Raw genomic sequence first — 21,046 nt, 5'->3', positions numbered from 1 at the left:
GCGATGAGAGGTCAGTGCTGACTGACAGCCAATGAGTGTGCAGGGGGAGGGGCTGGACAGTGAGGTCGAGCGGTGCAAGCTCTGACTGAGGTTTGGCATAGGAAAATGTCATGTTTGGTTGAGCTGCAGGTAAACAAAGAGCTGCAGAGAAGAAAGGGATAATTCAAGAGGAACAAAAGTTAGAAAACAAAAAAAAATATTAATTTAAGGATGTTTTATGCTACAATACAGCACAGATTAGCTTAAAAAAATGTTTGGCGTTTATATCGGACAACTCCTTTACAAGAAAATAAAAATATTGGATACAAAAAAAAATAAAATAAAAACAACAACAGCAAACAAAACCTACTTTTAGGTCCTCTGGTGACCTTTAGCAGCATATTTTTTTTTCTTACAAATCTACATAATCATACGGCTTTCCAAAATCTCACAGCAAAGTGCATTGTGCCCCCCTATTGATAAAGTGTAAAAACTATTCAGCTAAGAATAGCGTGATTATTACAAGTGCACTGTAATTGTTTGACCTTACGTGATCAATACCTACATACTATGAAGGCGCTGTCTGCACTTACTTGGGCCTTTGTAAGACATAAGTTAATAGGAATGTTCGGAGTGACTCTATGCTACTTTTTTCCAGCAGTATCCATTCTCTTACGACAGCTTCCATTATCGCCGTGGCAGCTTGAAAAAGTACGTAGTCCACTTTACTAGTTTCTGTAAGCAAAAAAAATAAAAAATAATAAAAAAAAGTGTTAAAGTAAAGTTGACAACATCAGCGTGCATCAAAATATCTTATACATAAATATAGCATTTATGAGGCTCTATGCAGTCACATGTTCCATGAAGCTATGAAAAATAAAGCAAGTCTGCAAAGTGTATTTTTTTTTACAAATTTGCATTTTGGGTCTGCAGATTTTCTGAAGGGCCATATGCCTACACGGTAAAAGACAAACAAACAAACCCCGGGTGGTCTGATCCTGCAGTCACTCCCTCTGTTCTGTACCACTATATCTTGCAGAATGAGTTACAAGACTGCAGCGTGATCAGACGTCCGGGGTTTGTTTGTGCCCTGGTGACGAGTCTACACAGCAGCTGTATTCACACAAAAAAAAAAACAAAAAAAACAAATGGGGATGTATCATTTACTAAAAACTTATTTGTAAAGATTAACTTAGATGCATTGGAACAAATGAAATGAATGGTGGATCCTCCCCCTTGAAAACCCAAAACGCGTGCAGCACAATCCGCAGTGTGGCCGCACAATTGTATCCAATATCACAGAGGTAATATTTGGTTAGGTACCCATGCACACAAGCAGGTTTTAATCGCATATAGAGGTAATATTTGGTTAGGGAGCCCATAAATAAGAGATTACCGTGAAGTTGGTATGAGGCAGTAATGAATTGATCAATACTTTAGCTAAATATCTCTTTTTTTCCAAATAATCCTCAGCAGTTATGCAAGGTCACATTTTCCATTTTTCATATGACTAATTGTATTTTTCATTCCTTATGTATCATAAAGCAGTTTTGCTGGTTCATATGTCTCTGAATTTGTTGTGCAGCTTTCACTTCATATAGATTGTGTATTTTTTGGCTAGCACCCTGTTCACATTTACTATGGTGTTCCAGCAGTCTTTTTTGATTGTATCCAGGCATATTGTTAACTGGCATCATACTTTGACGATCTGGATAAGGATCACAGCTTTGGACCAAACTAGTCCAGCCCCACCCAGTACCGCTGCAGATGATCGACACTTGAGAACAGACCTGTCAATCACCTGCGCTGCTGCTGCGACAAGCCCCCCATCTCCATAGTGTTTCAGGGAATAATATACCAGGCTGCGATTTAGGCTAGTGTCACACATCTTTCTTTTCGCCGGTTTGGCGGATGCGGCGCACGGCAGTACAGTATGATACAGTACAGTGGCAGCTCCGCAACTTCCGGGTCACATGCTCCGATCACATGACAGCATGTGACCGGCGTTTGTTGCGCTGTCATTGTACTGTATAGACTGTACTGGCGTGCGCCGCATCCGTCAAACCGGCGAAAAGCTGGATGTGTGAAACCGGCCTTATGCTGACCGCGGTTTTGAGCAGCATGAATAACCCAACAAGTTTTTTTAACTTTGATTTTAACCAATGTCTGCTGATTATTGTAGACAACGAGGTCCAATCAGATATTGAACAGCCACAGCAGTGTGAAGGATAGATCAGGGAAATTATCTCCATTAGGCCCTGTGCACACTAGAAAATGGAAATTCCGCAGCCTCTGAAAGATTCCCGCACCTGCGGTAAAAAAATGCAGCAAACCGCACCTGAAAACCACATGTGATTTTACCGCGGTTTGTTGTGGTGTTGCCGCGGGTTGGTCCCTGTGGTTTTTTTTACCATTATCTATGGTACCTGTGAAAAGAAGCGACATGCACATTCTTTTTGCTCCAGAAATCCTACAGCAAAACCTGTAGGTGAGAAATCCGCAGTGTGCGCGCGCACATCTTTTTTTTTTTTTACCATAGGTTTTGCTGGGGTATGACTGCAGAAAGGTTAGGAACATTTTCTGCAGCAATTCAGGCAGCAAAACTGCAGCAAAACCCGCAGCATGCGTACAGGGTCTCATAGTATCGGCTGCAAAATTGTGACCTAAGTTTTAGAGACCTGAAAAGTTTTAGTTTCCATAAAAGTTGAAGCTTCAGTTTTTTTGGCTCATGTAAATATGCAATGCTCTTTATGGAGGAAGAGGACTGGACCTCTAACGCCACCTAGTGGAAGTAGCAATATTGACCCTTTAAAAGTGCCGTTACATATGGCACAGAGTAAGGTCAGCGTCACACTTGCATATGACTTGCACGAGTGCAATGTGAGAAAATCTCGCATTGGACTCGAACCAATATTAATCAATGAGGCGGCTCCGATCTGCGTTTTTTTCTCGGCTCCAATCGGACTGAGCAAAAGAAAAAAAATTCGCAGCATGGTGCGATTGCAAGGGTATCTCGCGGGAGACACACCAATGCAAGTGTATGGGTGCGAGAAAAAAAAAAAAAAACGGTAGTCACACGGACAGCACACAGGCCATCCTAGTGACATCAGTTTTTATGGATACAGTTCTGTCATGTAGCAGAGAACCCTGTAAATGATCCTGTAAATGACTAATAGCTGCTGAGAAAAAACAGATTGCACACAGACAGCACACGGATGACAAGTGGGGGGGGGGAAAAAAATTGTCCTACTCTCCGGCACGCGGATCGGACCGATTTTTCATACGCAAATGTAACTCCAGCCTAAGAGACCAAACGAGAAATTTGCAGACGTGTTTCAGGGTGCTTGCCCCTCATCAGTGCAAAGCAGGAGAGATCTTTTTATGCTTACTCATACATTACTATTTTACATCAGTATTTGTATGCCAAAACCAGGAGTGGAACTTGTAGTTTTTCTCTGTATTGAGAGATGGATACCTGTTCTGTGTTTTGGATGCACTGATGAAATACTGATGTGTGAATAAAGCCTTAGTCAGATTTTTTTATAGCAGGAATGGGCAATTAATATCCCTGAGGGACAGCGACTGTTGAAGGGCCGAACCAATATGTCAAAATTAATTGTTAAATTTAATATAAAAGATGTTAAATATTTAATTGCTTACTATTGATCAGATTAAAATTATATAACGTACTCCTTTCTATAGCTCTGTGCTATACTGAAGTACACTTAAAAGAATTTCACAAGTTTTTAAACTTTTGACAAATACATCAAGTTTATATCAACACTTAACCCCTTCACCCCCAGGGCGATTTTCCATTTTTCATTTTCGTCTTTTCCTCCGCTTCTTCCAAGAGCCGTAATTTTTTTATTTTTCTGTCAATATTGCCATATGGGGCTTGTTTTTTTGCAGGATAAGTTGTTCTTTTGGATGAAATGATTAGTTTTACCATATAGTGTACTGGAAAACGGGAAAAAAAATTCCAAGTGCGGTGAAATTGCAAAAAAGTGCAATATTGTTTTGGGGTCTTTGACTCATCGTGTTCACTATATGGTAAATCGGACATGTCACCATGATGCCTCAGGTTGGTACGAGTTCATAGATACCAAACGTACACTTTTACCTTTATCAAGGGGTGAACAAAAATTCAAAAGTTTGTACCCCCTCCCCCCCAAAAAAACCCCACACAACTTAGCCCTTTTCTCGCCTTTTTCAGAGACCCGTAGCGTTCTCATTTTTCGGCATCTGGGGTTCAGTGACCGCTTATTTTTTGGATATTGAGCTGTCATTTTTTATTATACCATTTTTGAGCAGATGCAATGTTTTGATTGCCTGTTATTGCATTTTAAAAAAAAATTGCACCGACATTTTTTTTCTCGCCACACCGTTAACCAATCAGATTAATTGATTTTATATTTTGATAGAGATTGGGCAGTTGTGAACGCAGTAATACCAAATACGTATTTTATTTTATTATTATGTTTTTTCAGCAAAATTACCTTTTATTGTGCACCAGCAGCACATGCTCATTGCTGGCTCCAGCTCTGATGGGGTTAATCTCTCCTCTGACTTACTGTGTTCAGTTCCTACAAGTCCCAGAATTCTTTGTGGCTCTAGGGCGGTGTCTAGCTTATCTAACACACCCATTGTGTCTAATACACCCACTCTGCTCCCACCCAAAGTCTCCTCCCTGCCTCTTCCCAGTGGATGCACTGAGAGAAATTACAGAGACAGCAGCAGCTCTGCACAGCCAGGGGAAAAAAGTGTGTGTGAGCGTATATATAGTGTGTTTGTGTGTGTGCGCGTATATACAGTGTGTGTGTGTGTATGTGTGCGTGTATATACAGTGTGTGTGTGTGTGTGTATGTGTGCGCGTATATACAGTGTGTGTATATACAGTGTGTGTATATACAGTGTGTGTATATAGTGTGTGTATATACAGTGTGTGTATATACAGTGTGTGTGTATATACAGTGTGTGTGTGTATATACAGTGTGTGTGTGTGTATACAGTGTGTGTGTATATATATATACAGTGTGTGTGTATATATATACAGTGTGTGTGTATATATATATACTGTGTGTGTATATATATACAGTGTGTGTGTATATATATACAGTGTGTGTGTATATATATACAGTGTGTGTGTATATATATACAGTGTGTGTGTATATATATATATACAGTGTGTGTGTATATATATATATACAGTGTGTGTATATATATATACAGTGTGTGTGTATATATATATATACAGTGTGTGTGTATATATATATACAGTGTGTGTGTATATATATATACAGTGTGTGTGTGTGTGTGTGTGTGTGTGTGTATATATATATATACAGTGTGTGTGTGTATATACAGTGTGTGTGTGTGTGTGCGCGCATATATACAGTGTGTGTGTGTGTGCGCGTATATACAGTGTGTGTGTGTATGTGTGTGTATATACAGTGTGTGTGCGCGCGTATATACAGAGTATGTGTGCACGTATATACAGTGTGTGTGTATATACAGTGTGTGTGTGTATATACAGTGTGTGTGTATATACAGTGTGAGTGTATATACAGTGTGTGTGTGTGTGTGTGTATATACAGTGTGTGTGTGTGTGTGTGTGTATATATACAGTGTGTGTGTGTGTATATACAGTGTGTGTGTGTGTGTATATACTGTGTGTGTGTGTGTGTGTGTATATACTGTGTGTGTGTGTGTGTGTGTGTGTGTGTATATACAGTGTGTGTGTGTGTGTGTGCGCGCATATATACAGTGTGTGTGTGTGTGTGTGTGTGTATATATATACAGTGTGTGTGTATATACAGTGTGTGTGTATACAGTGTGTGTGTGTGTGTGTGTATATACAGTGTGTGTGTGCGCGCGTATATACAGTGTGTGTGTGCGCGCGCGTATATACAGTGTGTGTGTGCGCGCGCGTATATACAGTGTGTGTGTGCGCGCGCGTATATACAGTGTGTGTGTGCGCGCGCGCGTATATACAGTGTGTGTGTGCGCGTATATACAGTGTGTATATACAGTGTGTGTGTGCGCGTATATACAGTGTGTGTATATACAGTGTGTGTGTGCGTATATACAGTGTGTGTGTATATATACAGTGTGTGTATATACAGTGTGTGTGTGTGTGTGTGCACGTATATACAGTGTGTGTGTGTGTGTGTGTGTGTGTGTGTGTGTGTGTGCATATACAGTGTGTGTATATACAGTGTGTGAGTGTGTGTATATACAGTGTGTGAGTGTGTATATACAGTGTGTGTGTGTGCGCGTATATACAGTGTGTGTGTGCGCGTATATACAGTGTGTGTGTGTATATACAGTGTGTGTGTGTGCGTATATACAGTGTGTGTGTGTGTGTGTGTGTATATACAGTGTGTGTGTATATACAGTGTGTGTGTGTGTATATACAGTGTGTGAGTGTGTGTGTATATACAGTGTGTGTGTGTGTGTGTATATATACAGTGTGTGTGTGTATATACAGTGTGTGTGCGTATATACAGTGTGTGCGTGTATATACAGTGTGTATATACAGTGTGTGTGCGTATATACAGTGTGTGTGTATATATACAGTGTGTGTGTATATATACAGTGTGTGTATATATACAGTGTGTGTGTATATACAGTGTGTGTATATATACAGTGTGTGTGTATATACAGTGTGTGTGTATATACAGTGTGTGTGTATATACAGTGTGAGTGTGTGTGTATACAGTGTGTGTGTGTGTGTGTATATACAGTGTGTGTGTATATACAGTGTGTGTGTATATACAGTGTGTGAGTGTGTGTGTGCGTGTATATATATATATACACAGTGTGTGTGTGTGTCTCTCTGTGTGTGTGTGTGTGTGTGTGTGTGTGTGTGTGTGTGTGTGTACACTAATGGATGCGCTACTTCTGGGGCGGCTGCAGCCTGCTATTTTTAGGCTGGGGAGTGTCCAATAACTGTGAACCTCCCTAGTCTGAGAATACCAGACCACAGCTGTCCGCTTTACCTTGGCTGGTGATCCAATTTTGGGGGACCCCGTGTTTTTTTGTTTTAAATTATTTATTTAATTTAAAATAACAGCGTGGGGTGCCCTCTGTTTTGGATTACCAGCCAAGGTGAAGCTGCCAGCTGTGGTTTGCAGGCTGCAGCCGTTTGCTTTACCCTAGCTGGCTACAAAAGATAGGGGGACCTCACGTCATTTTTTTTATTATTTATTTATTTTTTGGCTAAATACAAGGCTAAGCAATCCTTAGTGCCACATGAAAGTCACAAAAGGGTGCCAGCTTAGAATATGCAGGGGGTAAGACATTATATAAGTATTTCTTATCTATCTATCTATCTAGCCCTCCATTCATTCATTCATTCATTCATCCCTCTATCCCTCTGTCTCTATATCTATCTATTCATCTCTGTATCTACTCATCTATTTATCTTTCTTGCTGCTTCCGTTTTTTGCGGTCCGCAAAAAAAAACGGAAGGCACGCAGATGTCACACGGATGCCACTAGGATGCATCCATGAAAAAAAGGACCGTATTTTGTGGCCCGCAAAAACGGAACGGTCATGTGAATGTAGCCTTAACAGCAGTCACTGCCTGCTGCCGGTCACATGTGACCGTGTGCGGGCTGTGTGTACAGGAGTTCAGCTGAGTTCAGATCAGCTGACTCAAGTGTTGGCCGATCAGGCTGGGGCCACACGGGGATTACTGCGATCCCCTCGCATTACACTCGACTCACGCTCAGTACAGCAGAGCTGAGTGTCATGCGTGTGTCCCTGCGACTGAGGTCCAACTGTGCGAGCAGACCTCAGCAGCGGGGGCGGACCGGCACTCGAGGGGTGGGCCAGCACTGAGGAGGGGTGGGAGGTATTTCTTTCCCTCTCTCCTCCGTAGTCCACCGATGTACCGCAAGTGCAGTGCGATTTTTCTCTCACCACATACACTTGAATGGGTAAAAGAGAGAGTCTTGCATTACAGTGGCAGCATGCTGCGATTGTTTTCTCGGTCCAATTAGGGCGGAGAAAATAATCGCTCATGTGTGCTGACACACAGGCTAATATTGGTCCGAGTGGCTTAGACCTTACTTGTTCTATGTCCCCCTGCATCATTCGCAGCATGTGCAGGCTGGAGTTCAGCTGAGTTCAGATCAGCTGACTCCAGTGCTGGACTGAACTCCGCTGACCTCACAGCCCGTACACGCTGCAATGGATGCAGGGGGACACAGAACAAGTAATTGGCAGACACTGCAGTCATCTGATTACTTGGGATGAATTGAGGAGTAAAATGCTGTGGTGCTCAATGGGCAAAGCCCATGACGATTTTTTTTTTTTTTTAAAAATTCATTAAAAATAAAAAAAAAACAAAAAACAACACATTGTTTGTGGGCACCCGCTGCATTTTCTATTGTTAAGGGTAACCCAAGCAGCTACTGGCTGCTAACCCCCGCTGGAATCCAGGGAAGCATTTTTTTTTTTTTTTTTTATAAAGGTTTTTGCCTGAAAACTTTTCTAAAAAAATGAAGTGGGCTTCGCCATATTTTTGTATGCTAGCCAGGTACAGCAGGCAGCTACGGGCTGCCCCCAACCCCCAGCTGAAAATTTGTACCCGGCTGGGAACCAAAAATATAGAGAAGCCCTTTTTTTTTTTTTTATTTCATGAATTTCATGAAATAATTAAAAAAAAAAAAAAAAATGACATGGGCTTCGCCGAATTTTTGAGTCCAGCCAGGTACAACTAGGCAGCTGGGGATTGGAATCCGCAGTGAAGGGTGCCCAAACTTTCTGGGCCCCCCGCTGCGAATTACAGTCCACAGCCGCCCCAGAAAATGGCGCTTTCATAGAAGCGCCATCTTCTGGCGCTGTATCCAACTCTTCCAGTGGCCCTGGTGGCAGGCTGGGTAAAAGGGGTTAATACCAGCTATGTTTTACCAGCTGGTATAAAGCCCGAGATTCTTAATGTCAGGCCAAGTTTGACCTGGCCATTAAGAATCTCCAATAGAGGGTTTAAAAAAAAAAAAAAAAAAAACAGACCACACAGAGAAAAATACTTTATTAGAAATAAATACACAAGACACAGTAGGGACTCCATGTTTATTACTCCCTCTCACCCCTCCACGATGGAGAGATTTCTGTACTGACCATGCCAGGAGAGAGCGCGGGGGGGGAGGAAAAGAAAGCGAGGGGGAGCAGAAAAGAAAGCGCGGGGGGGGGCGGAAAAGAGAGCGCGGGGGGGGGAGGAAAAGAGAGCGCGGGGGGGGGAGGAAAAGAGAGCGCGGGGGGGGAGGAAAAGAGAGCGCGGGGGGGAGGAAAAGAGAGCGCGGGGGGGGAGGAAAAGAGAGCGCGGGGGGGGAGGAAAAGAGAGCGCGGGGGGGGAGGAAAAGAGAGCGCGGGGGGGGAGGAAAAGAGAGCGCGGGGGGGGGAGGAAAAGAGAGCGCGGGGGGGGAGGAAAAGAGAGCGCGGGGGAGGAAAAGAGAGCGCGGGGGAGGAAAAGAGAGCGCGGGGGGGAGAGGAAAAGAGAGCGAGGGGGGGAAGAGAGCGAGGGGGGGGAAGAGAGCGAGGGGGGGGGAAGAGAGCAAGGGGGGGGGAAGAGAGCAAGGGGGGGGGAAGAGAGCAAGGGGGGGGGAAGAGAGCAAGGGGGGGGAAGAGAGCAAGGGGGGGAAGAGAGCAAGGGGGGGGGAAGAGAGCAAGGGGGGGGGAAGAGAGCAAGGGGGGGGGAAGAGAGCAAGGGGGGGGGAAGAGAGCAAGGGGGGGGGAAGAGAGCAAGGGGGGGGGAAGAGAGCAAGGGGGGGGGAAGAGAGCAAGGGGGGGGAAGAGAGCAAGGGGGGGGAAGAGAGCAAGGGGGGGGAAGAGAGCAAGGGGGGGGAAGAGAGCAAGGGGGGGGAAGAGAGCAAGGGGGGGGAAGAGAGCAAGGGGGGGGAAGAGAGCAAGGGGGGGGAAGAGAGCAAGGGGGGGGAAGAGAGCAAGGGGGGGGAAGAGAGCAAGGGGGGGGAAGAGAGCAAGGGGGGGGAAGAGAGCAAGGGGGGGAAGAGAGCAAGGGGGGGGAAGAGAGCAAGGGGGGGGAAGAGAGCAAGGGGGGGGGAAGAGAGCAAGGGGGGGGGGAAGAGAGCAAGGGGGGGGAAGAGAGCAAGGGGGGGGAAGAGAGCAAGGGGGGGGAAGAGAGCAAGGGGGGGGAAGAGAGCAAGGGGGGGGGAAGAGAGCAAGGGGGGGGGAAGAGAGCAAGGGGGGGGGAAGAGAGCAAGGGGGGGGAAGAGAGCAAGGGGGGGGAAGAGAGCAAGGGGGGGGAAGAGAGCAAGGGGGGGGAAGAGAGCAAGGGGGGGGAAGAGAGCAAGGGGGGGAAGAGAGCAAGGGGGGGGAAGAGAGCAAGGGGGGGGAAGAGAGCAAGGGGGGGGAAGAGAGCAAGGGGGGGGGAAGAGAGCAAGGGGGGGGGAAGAGAGCAAGGGGGGGGGGAAGAGAGCAAGGGGGGGGGAAGAGAGCAAGGGGGGGGGAAGAGAGCAAGGGGGGGGGAAGAGAGCAAGGGGGGGGGGAAGAGAGCAAGGGGGGGGAAGAGAGCAAGGGGGGGAAGAGAGCAAGGGGGGGGGAAGAGAGCAAGGGGGGGGAAGAGAGCAAGGGGGGGGAAGAGAGCAAGGGGGGGGAAGAGAGCAAGGGGGGGGGAAGAGAGCAAGGGGGGGGGAGAGAGCAAGGGGGGGAAGAGAGCAAGGGGGGGAAGAGAGCAAGGGGGGGAAGAGAGCAAGGGGGGGGAAGAGAGCAAGGGGGGGAAGAGAGCAAGGGGGGGAAGAGAGCGAGCGAGGGGGGGGGGGGAGGAGAGGGGAGAGGAGAGAGGGATAAGAGGGGGCAGAGAAGAGGGGGAAGAGGGGAGGGGGGAGAAGAGTGGGGGGAGAGAAGAGAGTGGGGCAGAGGTGCTCTGTCACCAACTGTCTCCACTCTGTGACTTGTGGTGCAGGTGACAGAGTGCAGACAGTTGGTCCCATGCAGCAGGACAGGTGGCAGAGCACAGCGGTGACATGCCTGTCAGTGTCTTGCTGCGTCCTGCAGTGCTGCTGGGAGGAGCAGATGATCACACTGCCCGACACCGGCCACTCTCCTGACATCGCAGCAGAGCGGGCGGGTGGGGAGTGTGATCAGATACTTACGTGCAGGGGGGGAATTCAGCTGAAGAACCCCCCCTGTACTGCACACTGGCGCCCCGTGCCTCACCATCTGCAGGACGCTTAGCCGGCTCCACACTGACGTCCTCCGGCTCCTCCCCTCGATGCTGGGCTGTGATGTGCGGTAGTCACCGCCCACAGCCCTGTCACTCAATCTGAGTGGTGCCAGCCTCCTCTGACGTACCCGACGAGTTTGAGAGCCCGGAAATGCCGGGACGTCAGAGGATGCTGGCGGCCATAGCTCCAGGGGGTCATGTGACAGGCACTGAGCGTGCAGGATAGCGCCGTTCAGTGCCAGAACTGGAAACAGAAGCCAATGGAGAAAACGCCTAGAAAGGTAAGTAGAACTCCTACAGAAAATAAAAAAATGGGTGAACCACCCCTTTAAGGCTTTTTTATTTTTTCATATTTAAATTTTTTTACATTTTTTCTTTACTTTACTAGTCCCCCTAAGGGGACTTTATCACTGCACAGACTGATCACCTGTGCATTTCTGCTGATCAGTGCAGCAGCATTCTGATCAGCAGAAACTATCCTCCTCTCCTGTGAGTCCCGCTGCTCTATTGGCTCTCACAAGAAGCGAGTCATGGTAGTGTCAGGGGTCATCAGCTGACCTCGCGCTACCATAGCAACACATTGGCACCCCAGGGCCGCAACTGGCGCCGGGGAACTGCGCGATCCCCATCGCGACCATTCAAATTGCACTGTCAGTGATTGACAGCGCGATCTGAAGGATTACCAGGTGCAGGCGGAACTCCAATCCACCTGCGCCTGTTAGGCTAGTTTCACACATCCAGGTTTTCGCCGGTTTCGGCGCACTCTAGTACAGTGTACACAGTACAATGGCAACGCAACAACTTCTGGGTCACATGCGCCGGTCACATGACAGCATGTGACCGGAGCTTGTTGCACTGCCCCGAGTGCGGCAAAAAGCCGGATGCGTGAAACTAGCCTTACCCACACGTCTTCTGATCATATCAGCAGACATGTGGGGATTACCGCTTGTTCCCCGCAGGAGCCCGCTGTAACGGGAGATAGGCAACCAAGGACGTACAAGTACATCCTTGGTCATAAAGGGGTAATAAAGTATATTTACTGTGTTGACTATTTTTCAAGACTTCTGCCCTCTGCCCTGGCAGCCTGATATTGACTTTTGAGATGACAACTCATTCTTGCCTAAATCAATGTTTCTAGTTCATCAGTTTACCAATTTCTGTGGGTTTTTTTCGTCCACCCACTTTTTGAGGATTGACCACAGGTTCATTGGGATTGAGAACAGGGGAGTTTCCTGTTTTAAATGTTTTGTTCACTGAGCCACTTAGTTATCACTTTTTGCCTTGTGACATGGTCTCCATTTTGCTGGCAAAAGCATTGTCCATCACTAATTAGCTCCTGGATCGTTGGGAGTTGTTGCTCTTGGAGGAAGTTTACCGTATTTTTCGGACTATAAGACGCACTTTTTTCCCCCCAAATATTGGGGGAAAGTGGGGTGTGCGTCTTATAGTCTGAATGTGGCAGCGGGGAATGAGGATGCTGCGGTGGAGTGGGTTATCTGTGGCTCGAGCAGGCTATAGCAGCCTGCTGTGACCACGTGGGTCCGTTCATTTCATATGCACGCCCATCCTGCCACCCATCATCCCTCAGCGCTGATAGGTGGGCGGGATGATGGGCGGGGGGTGCGCGCATAGTAAAGAGCCGGCCCGCATGATCACCCCTGGCAACTACAGCCTGGAGTGATCATGTGCGGCTGCATTCACTGCTCCCCGCGCATCATCATCAGCGCGGGGTGCAGTGAATCAGTACACTCACCCGTCACCCTGCAGCATCACGATCTCCTTCTCTGTGCCGGACAGCTGATCTCTGTAGAAGTGGTGAGCACAGCGATGATGTCGCACACACCACTTAATGAATTTGGAGAATATTCTCAGTGGTAAGTGCCTCGCCAGAAATGCTCGTCCAGTCAGAATTTCTAGCATAAGGCTAGTTTCACACTTGCGTTGAACGGCATCCGTTGCATTGCGTTGTGTGACGGATGCAACGGATGTGTTGCATATAGTGACACAACGGATGCTTCAAAACAACGGAATCCGTTTTGAATATTTTTTTTTTTTTTTACAGTTTTACCGGCGGCAGACTATTGTGAACGATCAGCTGATCGCTCCCCGCAGCCGGCCGCCGGGTGATCAGCTGATCGCTCCCCGCAGCCGGCCGCCGGGTGATCATCTGATCGCTCCCCGAAGCCGGCCGCCGGGTGATCATCTGATCGCTCCCCGCGGGCGGGCGCTCAGCTGAGAGCTGTCACTTGCCGGCACCCGGGCATGCCGGCGGGTGATCAGCTGAGCGCTGTCACTTGCCGGCGCCCGGGCATGCCGGTGGCCGAGCGCTCAGCTGAGTGCTGTCACTTGCCGACGGCCGAGCGCTCAGCTGAACGTTCGGCCACCGCAAGCCAAAATAAAGTTTGTGATTTAAAAAAAAAAAAAAAAAGAAGAAGAAGAGCATGCGCAGTGAAATCCAGAGGATTCCGCTGCTGAAAAACAACGTTACAAGCTGCGTTCCTCCCGCTGGGCGGAAGCAACGGAGCGTCGCCCAGCGGAAGCAACACAGGTCCTTTTGGTACAATCCGTCACCCATACAAGTCTATGGGAAACAGCGGAATCCGTTAACGGATTCCGCTGTTTTCCAAAAGGGCGGATTGTAACGGAAGGACAAAAACGCAAGTGTGAAAGTACCCTAAGAAACGCAGACACTTGATGAAATTGTCTGACATGCGTGGACATGTCCCATCCTCTTCCCCATTTGTCTGACATGCGTGGACATGTCCTATCCTCTCCCCCATTTTTTGTTTAACTCTGGGTTGTGCTAAAACTTTATGACTTTTTAAAGAGTTTTACGGGGTAAAAGCTTTGATGAATTATGACAGAGTAATATCAGCTGCCTTGTCCTCATTAAAAGGAACCTGTCACCAGATTTGTCCTCTATAAGCTGCGGCCACCACTAGTGAGCCATTATATACGGCATTCCAGAATACTGTATATAAGAGCCCAGGCAGCGCTGTATAACGTAAAAATATCTTTATAATACTCACCTAGGAGATGGACCGGTCCAATGGGTGTCGCTGCTCTCTGATCTAGAGCCTCCTCTCTGCTATCCAGCCCAGTATGGATGACTTGTACTACGTCATACACTAAGGCCGGCATTGTGGTCCTGCGCAGGCGCACTCTGATCTGCTCTGCTGAGGAGGGCAGATCAAAGTACTGTAATGTGCAAGCACGAGAAAAGGTTAGCGACCTCAATGCCAGCCAGTGTGGATGAGGTAGGACAGGTCATGCACATGGGCCTCCTAAGAAGGACGTCAGCGATCGCAGCAGAGAGGAGGAGGGAGCGACCCCATCGGACCGGAAAGCAGCGAACCCCATCGGACCGGAAAGCAGCGAACCCCATCGGACCGGAAAGTCCCCCCAGGTGAGTATAATTTAAGTGATTTTTACATTAAATAGCGTGGCCTGGGCTCTTATATACAGTATTCTGGAATGCCGTATATAAGAGCTCACAGCTTATAAATGGACATAATATAGGTGTTTCTCAAAAGTACATGTGTGTTATTATATGAAAAATGAAGGGAATTTTGTTACTTACCGTAAATTCCTTTTCTTCTAGCTCCTATTGGGAGACCCAGACGATTGGGTGTATAGCACTGCCTCCGGAGGCCACACAAAGCATTACACTAAAAAGTGTAAGGCCCCCTCCCCTTCTGGCTATACACCCCCAGTGGGATCACTGGCTCACCAGTTTTAGTGCAAAAGCAAGAAGGAGGAAAGCCAATAACTGGTTTAAACAAATTCACTCCGAAGTAACATCGGAGAACTGAAAACCATTCAACATGAACAACATGTGTACCCGAAAAACAACCAAAAATCCCGAAGGACAACAGGGCGGGTGCTGGGTCTCCCAATAGGAGCTAGAAGAAAAGGAATTTACGGTAAGTAACAAAATTCCCTTCTTCGGCGCTCCATTGGGAGACCCAGACGATTGGGACGTCCAAAAGCTGTCCCTGGGTGGGTAAAGAAATACCTCATGTTAGAGCTGCAAAGACAGCCCTCCCCTACGGGGAGGCAACTGCCGCCTGCAGGACTCTTCTACCTAGGCTGGCGTCCGCCGAAGCATAGGTATGCACCTGATAATGTTTGGTGAAAGTGTGCAGACTCGACCAGGTAGCTGCCTGGCACACCTGTTGAGCCGTAGCCTGGTGTCGTAATGCCCAGGACGCACCCACGGCTCTGGTAGAATGGGCCTTCAGCCCTGATGGAACCGGAAGCCCAGCAGAACGGTAGGCTTCAAGAATTGGTTCTTTGATCCATCGAGCCAGGGTGGCTTTGGAAGCCTGCGACCCTTTGCGCTTACCAGCGACAAGGACAAAGAGTGCATCCGCGCGGCGCAGGGGCGCCGTGCGGGAAATGTAGATTCTGAGTGCTCTCGCCAGATCCAACAAATGTAAATCCTTTTCATACCGATGAACTGCATGCGGATAAAAGGAAGGCAAGGAGATATCCTGATTAAGATGAAAAGAGGATACCACCTTAGGGAGAAACTCCTGAATGGGGCGCAGCACTACCTTGTCCTGGTGGAACACCAGGAAAGGAGCTTTGGATGACAGCGCTGCTAGTTCAGACACTCTCCGAAGAGACGTGACCGCTACCAGAAAGGCCACTTTCTGTGAGAGTCGAGAAAGTGACACATCCCTCAGAGGCTCGAAGGGCGGCTTCTGGAGAGTAACAAGGACCTTGTTTAGATCCCACGGATCTAACGGCCGCCTGTACGGAGGTACGATATGACAAACCCCCTGCAGGAACGTGCGCACCTGAGAAAGTCGTGCTAGAAGCTTCTGAAAAAACACGGATAGTGCCGAGACTTGCCCTTTAAGGGAGCCGAGCGACAAGCCCTTTTCCAACCCAGATTGCAGGAAGGAAAGAAAAACAGGTAACGCGAATGGCCAGGGAGATACTCCTTGTGCAGAGCACCAGGATAAGAAAATCTTCCACGTTCTGTGGTAGATCTTAGCAGAAGTGGACTTCCTAGCCTGTCTCATGGTGGCAACGACCCCTTGGGATAATCCTGAAGACGCTAGGATCCAGGACTCAATGGCCACACAGTCAGGTTCAGGGCCGCAGAATTCCGATGGAAAAACGGCCCTTGGGACAGTAAGTCTGGACGGTCTGGTAGTGCCCACGGTTGGCCGACCGTGAGATGCCACAGATCCGGGTACCACGACCTCCTCGGCCAGTCTGGGGCGACGAGTATGACGCGGCCGCAATCGGATCTGATCTTGCGTAACACTCTGGGCAAGAGTGCCAGAGGTGGAAACACATAAGGGAGCCGGAACTGCGACCAATCTTGCACTAAGGCGTCTGCCGCCAGAGCTCTTTGATCGCGAGACCGCGCTATGAAGGTCGGGACCTTGTTGTTGTGCCGAGACGCCATTAGGTCGACGTCCGGCACCCTCCAGCGGCGGCAGATTTCCTGAAACACGTCCGGGTGAAGGGACCATTCCCCTGCATCCATGCCCTGGCGACTGAGGAAGTCTGCTTCCCAGTTTTCTACGCCCGGGATGTGAACTGCGGATATGGTGGAAGCTCTTTCCTCTACCCACATGAGAATTCGCCTGACTTCCTGGAAGGCTTGCCGACTGCGTGTCCCTCCTTGGTGGTTGATGTATGCCACCGCTGTGGAGTTGTCCGACTGAATTCGGATCTGCTTTCCTTCCAGCCACTGCTGGAAGGCTAACAGGGCAAGATACACTGCCCTGATTTCCAGAACATTGATCTGAAGGGTGGACTCTTGCTGAGTCCACGTCCCTTGAGCCCTGTGGTGGAGAAAAACTGCTCCCCACCCTGACAGACTCGCGTCTGTCGTGACCACTGCCCAGGATGGGGGCAGGAATGATCTTCCCTGCGTTAATGAGGTGGGAAGGAGCCACCATAGCAGAGAATCCTTGGCCGTCTGAGAAAGGGAGACTTTCCTGTCTAGGGAAGTTGTCTTCCCGTCCCACTGGCGGAGAATGTCCCATTGAAGTGGACGCAGATGAAACTGCGCGAACGGAACTGCCTCCATTGCTGCCACCATCTTCCCTAGGAAGTGCATGAGGCGCCTTAAGGGGTGCGACTGACCCTGAAGGAGAGACTGCACCCCTGTCCGTAGAGACCGCTGCTTGTCCAGCGGAAGCTTCACTATCGCTGAGAGAGTATGAAACTCCATGCCAAGATACGTTAGTGATTGAGTCGGTGCCAGGTTTGACTTTGAAAAGTTGATGATCCACCCGAAAGTCTGGAGAGTCTCCAGCGCAACATTCAGGCTGTGTTGGCATGCCTCTTGAGAGGGTGCTTTGACAAGTAGATCGTCTAAGTAAGGGATCACCGAATGTCCCTGAGAATGCAAGACTGCTACCACTGCCGCCATGACCTTGGTGAAAACCCGTGGGGCTGTCGCCAGACCAAATGGCAGAGCTACGAACTGGAGATGGTCGTCTCCTATCACGAAACGTAGAAAACGTTGGTGCTCTGTAGCAATCGGCACGTGGAGATAAGCATCTTTGATGTCTATTGATGCAAGGAAATCTCCTTGAGACATTGAGGCAATGACAGAGCGGAGGGATTCCATCCGGAACCGCCTGGCGTTCACATGCTTGTTGAGCAGCTTTAGGTCCAGAACAGGACGGAACGAGCCGTCCTTTTTTGGAACCACGAAGAGATTGGAGTAAAAACCTTGCCCTTGTTCCTGCAGAGGAACAGGGATCACCACTCCTTCTGCTTTTAGCGAGCACACCGCCTGCAGAAGGGCATCTGCTCGGTCGGGATGTGGGGAGGTTCTGAAGAACCGAGGCGGAGGACGAGAACTGAATTCTATCCTGTACCCGTGAGACAAAATGTCTGCTACCCACCGGTCTTTGACCTGTGGCAGCCAAATGTCGCAAAAGCGGGAGAGCCTGCCACCGACCGAGGATGCGGAGGGCTGAGGCCGAAAGTCATGAGGCAGCCGCCTTGGAAGCGGTTCCTCCGGTTGCTTTCTTGGGGCGTGACTGAGCCCGCCAGGAATCTGAGCTCCTTTGCTCCTTCTGAGTCCCTTTGGACGAGGAGAATTGGGTCTTGCTGGAGCCTCGAAAGGACCGAAACCTCGACTGCCACTTCCTCTGTTGAGGTTTGCTTGATCTGGGCTGGGGTAAGGAGGAGTCCTTACCCTTGGATTGCTTAATGATTTCAGCCAATTGTTCACCAAACAGTCTATCTACAGATAGCGGCAAGCTGGTTAAACATTTTTTGGAAGCAGAATCCGCTTTCCATTCCTTTAACCACAAGGCTCTGCGCAAGACAACAGAGTTGGCAGACGCAATTGAGGTACGGCTTGTGGAGTCCAGGACAGCGTTGATAGCGTAAGTCGCAAACGCAGACATTTGCGAGGTTAGGGACGCTACTCGCGGCACTGCTGGACATATGATAGAGTCCACCTGTGCCAGGCCAGCTGAAATAGCTTGGAGTGCCCACACGGCCGCGAATGCTGGAGCAAACGACGCGCCGATAGCTTCATAGACAGACTTTAACCAAAGGTCCATCTGTCTGTCATTGGCATCTTTAAGTGAAGCCCCATCTTCCACTGCAACTATGGATCTAGCTGCAAGCCTGGAGATTGGGGGATCCACCTTTGGACACTGGGTCCAGCGTTTGACCACGTCAGGGGGAAAGGGATAACGTGTATCCTTAAGACGTTTGGAGAAACGCTTATCTGGGTAGGCATGGTGTTTCTGGACTGATTCTCTGAAGTCAGCGTGGTCCAGAAAAGAACTCAGTTTAGGCTTGGGATACCTGAAATGGAACTTCTCCTGCTGTGCAGCTGCCTCCTCTGCAGAAGGGGCAGGGGGAGAAATTTCCAATAGACTATTGATGGCCCCTATAAGGTCATTTACCATGGCGTCACCATCAGGAGTATCCAGATTTAGAGCGGTTTCAGGATTAGACTCCTGATCCCCCTCCTCTGTCTCACCATGTAGAGACTCTTCTCGTTGAGACCCTGATCCGCGTGATGACGTGGAGGGTCTCTCCCAGCGAGCACGCTTAGGCTGCCTGGGACTATCATCTGAATCAGAGCCGTCAGGCTGAGATGCCTGGGACCCCCTTGAAGCACGGATTAACTCCAACTGAGGGGGACCGGGGAACATTGCCGCAGCAGTGTCCATGGACTGAGTAACTGGCCTGGCCTGCAAGGTCTCTAGGATTTTTGTCATAGTGACAGACGTCCTGTCAGCAAAAACAGCAAACTCTGTCCCCGTCACCGGGACAGGGTTCACCGGCGACTCTGCCTGGGCCACTACCACCATAGGCTCCGGCTGACGAAGTGGCACAGGGACCGAACATTGCACACAATGGGGGTCATTGTAACCTGCCGGTAGATTAGCCCCACAAGCAGCACAAGCAGCGTTCACAGCCTGTGTCTTGGCACCCTTGCGTTTTGCAGATGACATGTTGTCGTCTCCTCAGAGCAATAGGGGTATACAGCCAAGAAGCGACCTTACAGTGCAAAATATATAAATATATGGTACAGAGAAAAAAGTACACAAATATCACACTGTGGCACTAGTGGGGCTAGCACTTAAGTGCTGCTTACCGCCCGCTAAACGCGGGTGTGTGGTCGCCAGAAATCCCTTGTCTGGGTCTCCCAGAGCCTGTGTCCGTTCTCCAGCCAGACTGCATGTAAGGAATGGCTGCCGGCGTCCTGTGGAGAGGGGCGGGCCCTGGGCGTGTGCAGACAAAGAGCGGGAAACCTGCGTCCCACTGTGCTCAGTGAGAGGGCTGGAGCATGTAAATAAGGCTCCAGCCCTCTGCGCTGAATAAACATACAGCGTCTCTCCCTTGCCCTGAGTGACAGGGTGGGGGCGGGAACGAAGCGGAGCTAGGCCGCAAAAGCCGGGGACTAGATTTATGAGCGCCGCCGTCGTAAAAGCACGGTCGGCGCTAAGTCCCCGGCGCACTACAAGTCGCAGCCGCGCCGCCGCTCCAGGGGCGGCCGGCGCGGCAGTCCCCAACACAAAGTCACTCAGACAAACTGTAGTGACTGTAACCCCAGCGCGCAGCGCTACTGTCCCCGGCGCACTAGCACACCCAGCAAGTCTGGAGTGTGCGCGGCCTGTACAAACGGGGACACAGAGTACCTTAATGTCGCAGGGCCTTGTCCCTGAACGGTACCCAGCTCCGTATCCAGCAGGTTCCATGGGTCTGTGGATGGAGCCCGGCCTCAGGGCTTGGGGGCCGGTAAGATCCCACTTCCTCAGAGCCCCTCAGGGGGATGGGGAAGGAAAACAGCATGTGGGCTCCAGCCTCCGTACCCGCAATGGGTACCTCAACCTTAACAAACACCGCCGACATAAAGTGGGGTGAGAAGGGAGCATGCTGGGGGCCCTAGTATGGGCCCTCTTTTCTTCCATCCGACATAGTCAGCAGCTGCTGCTGACTAAACAGTGGAGCTATGCGTGGATGTCTGACCTCCTTCGCACAAAGCAGAAAACTGGTGAGCCAGTGATCCCACTGGGGGTGTATAGCCAGAAGGGGAGGGGCCTTACACTTTTTAGTGTAATGCTTTGTGTGGCCTCCGGAGGCAGTGCTATACACCCAATCGTCTGGGTCTCCCAATGGAGCGCCGAAGAAAAATACGTTTTTGACCAGACAATGCATAGGTTTGTTTGTAGTCCGTAACAATGGAGACGCACAAGTCTTCAGAAAACCTCAGGATATTTTACATTATACTACTTCCAAATATTTACATTTTTATCCAAGGCGCTTTGTAGGAATAATGCCGGCTGACTTAGGGCAGCGCTTGGAGCTGGGAAGTGCGGTCAAGCAGAAGCAGAGAAAGCCACCCCAACATGCAAAGTTAGAGGGTGTAACAATGCA

The 21,046-nt window shown here is 49.3% G+C and overlaps 1 protein-coding gene across 1 annotated transcript in view; it reads right to left on the bottom strand.

Moving 5' to 3' along the window:
- The window catches only part of XPO4 (exportin 4), a 185,530-nt gene that overhangs the window by 144,981 nt on the left and 19,503 nt on the right, over positions 1 to 21,046 (bottom strand). The window contains exon 3 of the mRNA XM_075337399.1: positions 573 to 714. Coding sequence (XP_075193514.1) covers positions 573 to 714 — 142 coding nt within the window. The remainder of the gene's footprint in view (positions 1 to 572; positions 715 to 21,046) is intronic.

The sequence above is a fragment of the Anomaloglossus baeobatrachus genome, chromosome 2 (assembly GCF_048569485.1).
Source record: "Anomaloglossus baeobatrachus isolate aAnoBae1 chromosome 2, aAnoBae1.hap1, whole genome shotgun sequence".
Taxonomy (NCBI): domain Eukaryota; kingdom Metazoa; phylum Chordata; class Amphibia; order Anura; family Aromobatidae; genus Anomaloglossus; species Anomaloglossus baeobatrachus.
The sequence above is the reverse complement of the archived record's forward strand: the minus strand, read 5'-3'. Positions and strand labels throughout refer to the sequence as shown.